This window comes from Myotis brandtii, unplaced genomic scaffold (assembly GCF_000412655.1).
Source record: "Myotis brandtii unplaced genomic scaffold, ASM41265v1 scaffold43, whole genome shotgun sequence".
Classification (NCBI taxonomy): domain Eukaryota; kingdom Metazoa; phylum Chordata; class Mammalia; order Chiroptera; family Vespertilionidae; genus Myotis; species Myotis brandtii.
Window position 1 is genome coordinate 1336436 of NW_005366455.1, and position 9715 is coordinate 1346150.

A 9715-nucleotide genomic window follows, 5' to 3' on the forward strand; every position below is an offset into this window, starting at 1 on the left:
ATTACCATCAGCTCCCTCACTCCCAAGCTCCAAGGGCCCTTCCTTTACCTTCATAACTTGTTCCCTAAGCCCATCTCTTCTAGGAATTACTTCTTCTACCTCTGTAATTTACCAAATACATGTTCTCTTACAGTTTGGGTCATGCTCTGAATTCTTTTCCTAGCAAGAACCCAAGGACCGAGGTTGCTGAACCCAGGTTTGGTCTGACCCCAGTGGTCAGACACCAGGTGCTACAACATTAATATCATTGAATTAGTCCATATTCCCATTTTTCTAACTGTCCCTAAAATGCTGTAATAATTTTCCCCCCTCAAACCTGAATTCAATAAGGCTCATATATTGCATTGTCATTGTCTTTTAATCTAAAGCACACCCCCTGCCTTTTTTCTTTTTCATGATACTGAATTTTGAAAGTACCCAGGCCAAATATCCTATGGAAGGTCCCACATTCTGGATTTGATCAACTGCCTCCTCACGGTGCTATTTAACTTGCTCCTGTACCCCATGTTTTCCTGGGAAGTTAGATCTATGGAAGCCATGCTTTTTTTACTCTCTTCTCCCGGTTCTACTCATTAACTTTCCAAGAATGCTTCAGAAACCTGCTTGCAACACAAAATAAAATACATTTTAACTATAGAACTCCCCAAGACCAACAGTGAAAAATTAACTAAGCCAGATCACACTGTTTCAAATTTTACAAGTTTCTGAAAATGAGGGGCTTGCTTATATAAGATTAAAAACAGACTTTCAAAGTGCAGCTATTTCAACCAATTTTATAAATCCAAATTTCCTCAGCCTTAGAAGATAAGGTTTAATCCTGAAGAAAAGATTTAATAAGTATTACCTTTAACTTCAATGAAATTAAAACCACCCATTCCATTTGCATTTTAACAGGAATGAAAAACAGGCAGAAGAACATCACTACTAGGTCGCTCTGATGAGCTTTACTTTCGGTAATCAGTTTATCTTAACCACAACACAGAAAAATGTCCATTACTGAATTTCAACTTCACAAGAAAAATAGTAAAAGAATAATTCTTGTTAGTATGCTAAAATCTAATGAGAGAACTGTGAAAGCCAGGAACATTTATTAAGGGATTTATAAAGTCCTTAAGTTATAGACTCTCAAGGTTGCAAATGACCCAAGAGATCAATCTAATAATTACCTTCTTTCTGATGCTGGGACCTCCTTTATTCTATTCTTACTGAGTAGGCTAAAGGATTCCTTACACCCCCTATACCTTACACCCCCTATAATTCTTTTAAAATTCTAGATCTCGATTTTTCATTTCACAAAGTCAGAATTAAAAGCAAACTTGGAAGTCACCTAAGCTCTCACCCAATGTAGCCATGGATTCTTAATAACCCTGAAAGGGGGACATTCAGACACCACCTAGACCTCCGGGGCAGAGCAGCAAAGGCTCCCTCCTCCTAACTACTAAATTTAGTGTTCCCCCCAGCCATATACAAAATAAACACGTCTTTCAGCTACTCTTCTGGTACTTCAGGCAACATCGAGTGAACTATTAATAGCTCCCTCCAGAGTATTAAATAGTAAACTTTTTAAGCCATTTTAATGATTTTTAACTCTGAAAAACAAAATACTGACCAAAAAAGCTGCTGAACACTGAATTGGGATAGAAAAGCCCTACAGCATAACCTAGAAGCATCCCCTTTCTGTTGACATCAGATTATTAATTACTCTTTCAATATTTGGTACAACCATTAAACAAACTACAAACCCATGTGTTATATTAACAGTTCTGACATTTGCCAAGCACACTAAGTTCTTTATGTGTTTTTTATATAAAGAGGCTCACCGAGACCCTAGATCCTGATTTTGAGAGAGAGAGGAAGGGGGGAGAAGAGAGAGAGCAATATTGATGTGAGAGAAAAACATCAATCAATTGCCTCTTTCATGCACCCCAACAGGGAATCAAATCCAAAACCTGGTGATGTGTCCTGACCCAGAATCAAACCCACAATCTTTTTGTTGGACAGGATGATGCTCCAATCAACTGAGCCAGCCAGCCAGGGCTAGAATGAATGACTTATTTTAGTTAACCAATGCTGGTTTCCAGTCACTACCAATCCCTTTTCTAAATACAGTGGAATCTCAGTTCTCAAACTTAATTCATTCAGGAAGGCTATTCGAGAAGCGATTTGTTAGAAAACCAAGTCATTTTTTCCCACTAGAAATAATGTAAACGGAATAAACCATTTCAGATCCCCAAATGATTGTTTTAACCTCTCTTATATACAGCACACGTCTAATGTACTGTTTAATCTATAAACACTTCTTTTCTTAAATTTATCAAACCACCCCCACTCGCCTTAAAGGACTCACTTTCAGCACTCTTCCCCGGGGTGTCTGGCAGGTCAGCATGCAGCATCGTTGCTTGTTCATATATCTCTGCCTCCGAAATGCTGTCACTGGCTAACTGCTTTCATTTATCCAAATCAACAACAGTTTTTCTACTTTTTCAATTGTCTGTAATCATTGCTTCTTTCACTCCCTGAACAATATTAGCACTCTTGGTGGTCTCTTTGTTTTAAAATTGTGCTAATCACTGATTTCACCAGCAACAAAGCATTCTCTCCTTTATTGCCTGAGAGACACTTTCTGTCATGCTGAGGTATCAGCATGAAAGGGTTGTCAGGTAGAAAACCGAAGTTTGGTTAACCAACCAAGACATTTTTTCTGTGAGCAACTTGGTCGAGAACGAAATTGTTGGAGATGGGAGATGTTTGAAAAATGAGGTGATTGTACTACAGTACATTCTGTTCATTAAATTTTTCTATACTTTGGTCAATTTCCCATGTCACATCAAAAAACCCATCTTTTAAAAAATTTTAATTCATCTACCAATACACTAATTTAAACTCCCCCCTATTAGCCACAATTCTTCAAAAATAAACGATGGCCCCATGATCACAGGTTCTAATTCTTTCAATAATCTGGTACACAGTGCACCTGAACCTGGCAACAGACTTATTTAAAATAACCAGGCATTCTTTATTTCTTCATAATCTTGAACTTCACTTTCTTCTTAACCATGTGTGGTCTTTGCCAGTAAGATTATCTTGATGAGGAGGGACGGAGCCTCAATTAATATTAATTATATCAACTTCTCTAAATAACCGGCCTAATTTTTTTTTAATCACAATTTTTAAAACCTTTTATAACATATCCTTGACATTTACTCCCTCCTTCAGTAAATCTGGACTTTTGCTAGCCTGCATTTTTTAAAGTGCTGACTCTCCTTTCAGATTCATCTTTCTATGAAGGCCGCCTCTTACAACTTTTGTAGACAATCTTTTTAAAGGGTTGAGATCAGTCCTACCTGGTTTGATTCAGTGGATAGAGCATCCGCCTGCAGACTGAAGGGTCCTGGGTTCAATTCTGGTCAAGGGCACATGACCAGGTTGCGGGCTCGATCCCCAGTGTGGGGACTGCAGGAGGCAGCCAATCAATGACTCTCTCATCATTGATGTTTCTATCTCTCTCTCCCTCTTCCTTCCTCTCTGAAATCAATAAAAACATATTTAAAAATTAAATAAAAGGTTGAAATCAGAGAGGTTCCAAAAGAGTTGTGATGGTTTTTAACTGCAGGTGCTTCCTTTAATTTTCCTTAGAGGTTTGACTATAAAAATATAGTGAGGTTTGACTATAAAAATGTCATTGTTGGGGCCTCCTGCTCCAGTCCTCTCCCAACACCATGAAGCTAAGCTTCCTAAAGTGAATGTCTGACTGCTCAGCATCCACCTTTTGCAATGATGACTTCCATGATGACAGGTCACCTTCTTCATGATTTTCAAAACCTTAACTTTCCAAGAGGTGAAATCATCCGCAAAATGGGTTTCGCACTCTACTTTCAGCAAGCTGAAATTGCCAACAGACATGTCCAGAGAACGGACATTGGCAGTCATGATAGATCCCACCTCTGCCCCACATCTGTAATTTGTATCACAAAGGCATTATCCGATATCCTCCATGGACCACAGTGCACAGTTAGTTCTCACATAATGTCATGTTTGCTTCACTGTCCTATTATACTCACCCAAATGTTCACCATTTCTCCAATTTCCGTTTTTGAGGACGCCCATAAAGATGAGTATCTTACTCATTGTCAGTGCCGCTCAAGTCTCCTCTTTGCCCACACCCTCTCTAAATGTCTATTGTCAAATTTCTATTGTTAAGTAAGATATCTTGTTGATAATAGATAATACTGACAATTATAAGAAATTTTTTGCAGAAATGTGAATGTTTCCAATTATTTTAGCATAGCTGTTAAAGTTCAAAAGTTTCTTTCCTGATCAAAAGAGGAAGTAGTAAAGAATTAGGCAGGCACTTCTCATCTGAGGAGACACTTCCACTTCAGAGAGCTATTAAAAATTCACACTCCAGCCAGGCCGGTTTGGCTCAGTGGATAGAGCGTCGGCCTGCAGACTGAAGGGTCCCGGGTTCGATTCCGGTCAGGGGCGTGTACCTTGGTTGCGGGCACATCCCCAGTGGGAGGTGTGCAGGAGGCAGCTGGTCGATATTTCTCTCTCATCAATGTTTCTAAGTCTCTATCCCTCTCCCTTCCTCTCCGTAAAAAATCAATAAAATATTAAAAAAAAAAAAATTCACACTCCAGGAAAAATCATGGAATATGTTGCTTCATCTTTATAATGATTTTTCAGTTACTATAACATAATGAAATCCCACAATTATTTATTTACTAATGTATTTACTTTTATATAATGCCACCTTAGGACTAAATCTTAAATTGGTTTTTAAATACATCCAAAAGTGTAAACCTCTTCACCCATTTTTTAAAAGCATTTCATTTCTTATGAATTGCTATGTTAGATTTTAGAAATAATTTACCTTATTTTCCTTTTTACACAAAATTTCTTTTAATATGGCCATTATTATTTTTGAGTTAGTAGACTAAAGTTTCAAATAAGATAACTAAAAATGAAGAATGAATTCATTTTGTCAAGAAGAAAACTTTTTAATAAATATATTATATACATAAAAAGCATTTTAAATTATAGTAGAAAGATGTTTTGGAATATGTGAATGACTTTCCCACAATCTAGTTCAAGCATCTGAAAAGGTTTAGGGAAATAAGTTATTGGGTAATAGCATAAGCGAATAGGCTTTAAAATGTTAAATGAAGAAAGAGAAATGAATAGAGCAGAACATCCATGTTATAAATGCAAAGAAATACCACCTTGGAAGTTGCACATTAAGGGAAGAGCAGTCAGATGTAGTTCCTTTCAACTGGGGGAGAAAAGGGGGGGAGTGGTACGGAGGGAGAAGACAAGAAATCAAAGGAACCAACCAAAAAAGGTGTGGGGAGGAGGTGGGGAAAATGAGAGAGGGTGGAATAAAACCCACACCAAATCCCCTCAGCCATATGGGACAGAGGAAGCCAGAGGGACCAGCTGACACGAGATCCTAGGCCCGGCTCTCCAGCCTGCGTTTGGATTCCAGATGGTGACTACCTCCTACCTTTTTGGTCAGCAGGGTGAGGGGGCACATGTGGGTACTTGGAGGGCTTCTTGATATGGAAGTTCACGTTGTCCAGCTCCACGTTCAGGCTGATAGAAGCGGCTGAGTCACTGTCCACTGTGGACTGGAAACTGCTGACTGAGGTGCGCTTGCTAGGACTGGCAGAATCTTTTAGTGTTGGGGAGGGGAAAGAAATATAGGGAGAGGAGGGGAGCAAAAAATGGGTTTCATCACAGGGTATTGGAGGAAAGGAGAAAGATGTTTTTTTAATATACAAGCCCAATGTGCAATACCAAAATGGATACAGTATTTTCATGTACTTCTGTGTAGACTTAATACAATTTGATCAAGTTAAATGTGAAATGAATTTTTAAAAGAAGAAGTATATTGGAGGTTCTGCAGAAAGTCTGATATCATAGTGAAGAGGTGAGAAAGTTGTCTGCTGTGATATTAGCTCAGAGTTATTTTTAAGCTGCTGCAAACTAGAGACTATGGCAAAATCTACGCACGCCAGTAGCCTAACAAGTAGGTTTCTTTAGAAAATACTGTATCTAGGACAAAGACTGCTATCAAATGTTTACATTTAGTTGGAGCCATAAATCTTACAGTAGTATTGTTTCAAGTAAACAAAACATTCATTTTATCATACATACACAGTAATGAGTCATAAAAACTAAAATATTAGAAAGTCAAACTCACTAGTTAAATTATCGTCACCTTCTTCAGCTATCTGTTCTGTGTCGCTGTCATCAAACTTTATGTCCTTAAACCAGGATGGCTCAGAGTGTCCTTCCACTGAGTTCACTGAGTCACTGTCCGGAGAAGGGGTCTCGGAAAATTCCGTGCTCTGCAAGGACCAACACAGGATCTGAGCAATACATCTTTAATAGCAACATTGAGGCTGTCACACTGCAAATGAATCCCAGCCCAATATTTCTACTACGCTAAGCACTAAATAAATTTATATAAAAATAAGCAAGTTAAAAGCAACTAAGTTATAAACCAACATCATGCTGACAATTCCATTCTTACATTTTTTAATTTATGCATTCATTGGTTGATTCTCCTATGTGCCCTGACCAGGAATCAAGCCCGCAACCTTGGCATATAAAGACGATGCTCTAACCGACTGACCTACCCAGCCAGGGTGAAAATATCTTTTTTAAAATTTCTATTCTTAAAGAATTCTCACTTACCTAAGTAAAAAAAAAAAAAAAAAAAAAAAAAAAAATAATATTCATCATTTTATCATTGCTGTACAATTTAATACTGCTAATGCATCAATACCTACTGCAATGGTTACATTACATTTTTCAATCACTTTGTTATATATACTCCCTCTTAGCCCTAAAAACACAGGCATAGTAAAACTGAAAATCACTGAAGATAAATGACAAGCAATGATAACATCATAAGGCCAAGCTTCAGAAAAGCCACAGCAACTGAATACTATTTGATCCCAATAGTTTATTTATTTGTTATCACCTCTACCTATCAAGGAAAAATAACATTTTCACTTTCCTCAAGCAGCAAGGAAAAAACAGGTTAGAGAAATGTATCTTCGGGTAATTCAACTACTTTTTATTCCTGCTGATGAAGGAAGAGCTCACCAGAAGCCAGCGCTATTCCCACTGGCGCGAACACGGAAACTACCTGCAGTGGTCTGTACAGCGCATACTCGTCCCTGAAGATCTGATCGTGGTGACTGACACAGTCCAGCCAGCGTCCGTCCACCATGGCTTGACCAATTGCTATAGCTTGTGCCCTGCATCAGCACCAACAACAATGAAAACTTTTAAAAGTCAGAATAACTTTACAGGTACAAACTGAGACATAAACTGAATTATTTTCCATCCCCATCAGAGTTGCAATTTAAATGGACCTTGGATAGGTAAGGGATAAAACAAGGGAGACTTACAGCTAAATTGAAAGATTTTTCCAGGTACCACAGTATAGGAGAACCTACCAGCAAGGCAGCCCTAACAAAACTTCATTTAATTCCAGCATTTTTAAAGTACTCAATGCATGCATACTCCTGTACTTACAAGAGGAGTACAAAAAATGTTGAGAAAAGTGTGACTCCTGTCCTCAAGGAATTTATAGTCTTGATGAGAAGACAATAAATATTACAATATAGCCAAAACCGGTTTGGCTCGGTGGATAGAGCGTCGGCCTGCAGACTGAAAGGTCCCAGGTTCGATTCCGGTCAAGGGCATGTACCTGGGTTGCGGGCACATCCCCAGTAGGAGATGTGCAGGAAGCAGCTGATCGATGTTTCTCTCTCATCGATGTTTCTAACTCTCTATCTCTCTCCCTTCCTCTCTGTAAGAAATCAATAAAATATATTTTAAAAAAAAATTACAATATAAATACATTAGGTATATGTGCTTTGTACCTACACAGACACTTAACACATTGCATTTATATGGCATTTCACAATTTATAAAGCACTTTAGCCATATTATTTCATTTCAACTTCAAGGCTTCTTCACAGAACTGTATATTTTTTTCGTATTAGAACTGAGAGGTCCAGGCTCAACAAGATTGAATAACTTGACTAAAAGCATACAGCTAAAAAGAGAGATAACCAAAACTGGAACCCAGAGCTTTACTGGTTAAAGCTATTTCTCTCTCTGCCTACATTCTTGTTTCTTCCCATGAGAAGAAAAGTGGCAAATCCAAGCGAGGAGAAAGCCAGGGAACATGTTACCCTGAAAGGCAAGAGGACCAGTCTGTCTCTTTTTTACGAATGATTTGTGAGATTTTAACAAATCTCTCTAGGGCACTCCAGGTGTAGCTATGGACCCAATTCTCAGGACAGGGTGCAATGTCCAGATAAGAAAACAGTAGCAAGAGAAGCCACTGTGGTCTTGGTTACATTCCCATCCTGCTTAACTAAAGAGCTCTGTGTTTGGGGGATTAATGCACACTTCTGCTTTTAATCAATTAGGTGACTTGTGACCCCAATTGGTTCCTTCCATCTGTCCTCTACCAGTGAAAACCCAGAAGGGAGGAGGGTTGACCATTGGCATTCCACATACCAAATGCAGAAAACAAACCCTACTCAAAAAGAGCATTGCTCCCCTTATATCTACAACCACGTGTCCTCATTAAAGAAAATCCTATCTAATAATAGACAAACATGGTAATTGACCGTGCCTTTGCTACACTTCCCATTGGCTAATCAGGGCAATATGCAAATTAACTGCCAACAAAGATGGAGGTTAATTTGCATACGTAGGCGCAATGCTGGGAGGGGAAAGGGGAAGGACGGACGAACCCCCCTGCCGCTGACGGTGATCGGAAACCCAGGCGGCAGGCAAGAGATGGGTGGCAGGGCAAAGCCGCCTTTGCCCTGCCCCCCGGCCCGTGATCGGAGAACCAGGGCCACCTTTGCCCACCCCCGGGCCGGTGATCGGAGAAGCTGGGCAGGGCAGGGAAGAAGCGGCCACCAGCAGCTGCCTCTTCCCTGCCCCTCCCCCCCCCGGGCGGTGATCGGAGAAGTACCTGTATTTTTTTTTTCAAAGTACCTGTATTTTTAATAATTTCTTGACATGGTAAAAGAATTTTACATTACGATCCAAGGGTGGTGGGGTGAGGAGAAGGAGCAGCAGAACAATCCAACAAACAAAAAGGGAAACAGAAATGCATGGTGGAAGGGATTTGAAGGGTGGGTAGGGGCATTGCCCAACTAAAATGCAATTGGTTTGTTACTGAGTACTATTCATGGGAAGACAGCATCCTGACTCCTTCTCTATACAGCATATTGGGAGTAAAAATGATGCATCCAGGTGGAAATATGATTAGGGGTTGGAAGACAGACAGGGAAAGAAGAAGTCAGAAATAGACACTGAGAGAGTCACTGGCTGGCTGGCTGCAAATACTGACTCTCCAATAGTGATAGAATAAAAAAGTGGGGGATATCTCTGGAAGATTCAAGAGATAGGGGGCAACTCTTCTATGGTTTTGACTTGCCCAGCAGATTTCCACATACACCTGTGTACACGCCTATGTTTGCATGCACACACATATACACATAACTGACTGCCCTCCCTGGAAGCAAAGAAGAAGCCGCCAGAAGAAGCCGCCGCCCACTTTTGGTCCAGGTGCCAGCACCTGCGGCCGGCTGCAGCCCAGGAGACGGACAAGCCACCTGCCCGAGGTCCCAGGCTGCAGCCACCCGGAGAAGCTGCCAGCCCTGTGGTCCAGGGC

The 9715-nt window shown here is 40.0% G+C and overlaps 1 protein-coding gene across 11 annotated transcripts in view; it reads right to left on the bottom strand.

Moving 5' to 3' along the window:
- Nucleotides 1–9715, bottom strand: part of PIKFYVE (phosphoinositide kinase, FYVE finger containing) — a 69773-nt gene that overhangs the window by 42942 nt on the left and 17116 nt on the right. For 6 of the 11 annotated variants that reach the window (XR_001363659.1, XR_001363660.1, XM_005874203.2 and 3 more), the window contains 3 exons: nucleotides 7157–7268; nucleotides 6203–6350; nucleotides 5504–5671 (listed from right to left, as the gene is read on the bottom strand). Coding sequence is in view for 9 of the 11 variants with exons in the window: in XM_005874203.2 (XP_005874265.1) it covers nucleotides 5504–5671; nucleotides 6203–6350; nucleotides 7157–7268 (428 nt within the window). In the remaining 2 variants the exon portion in view is untranslated. Of the gene's footprint in view, nucleotides 1–5010; nucleotides 5672–6202; nucleotides 6351–7156; nucleotides 7269–9715 lie in introns of those variants that run through there. The other 5 variants (XM_014546070.1, XM_014546069.1, XM_005874204.2 and 2 more) reach the window with 3 other exon arrangements.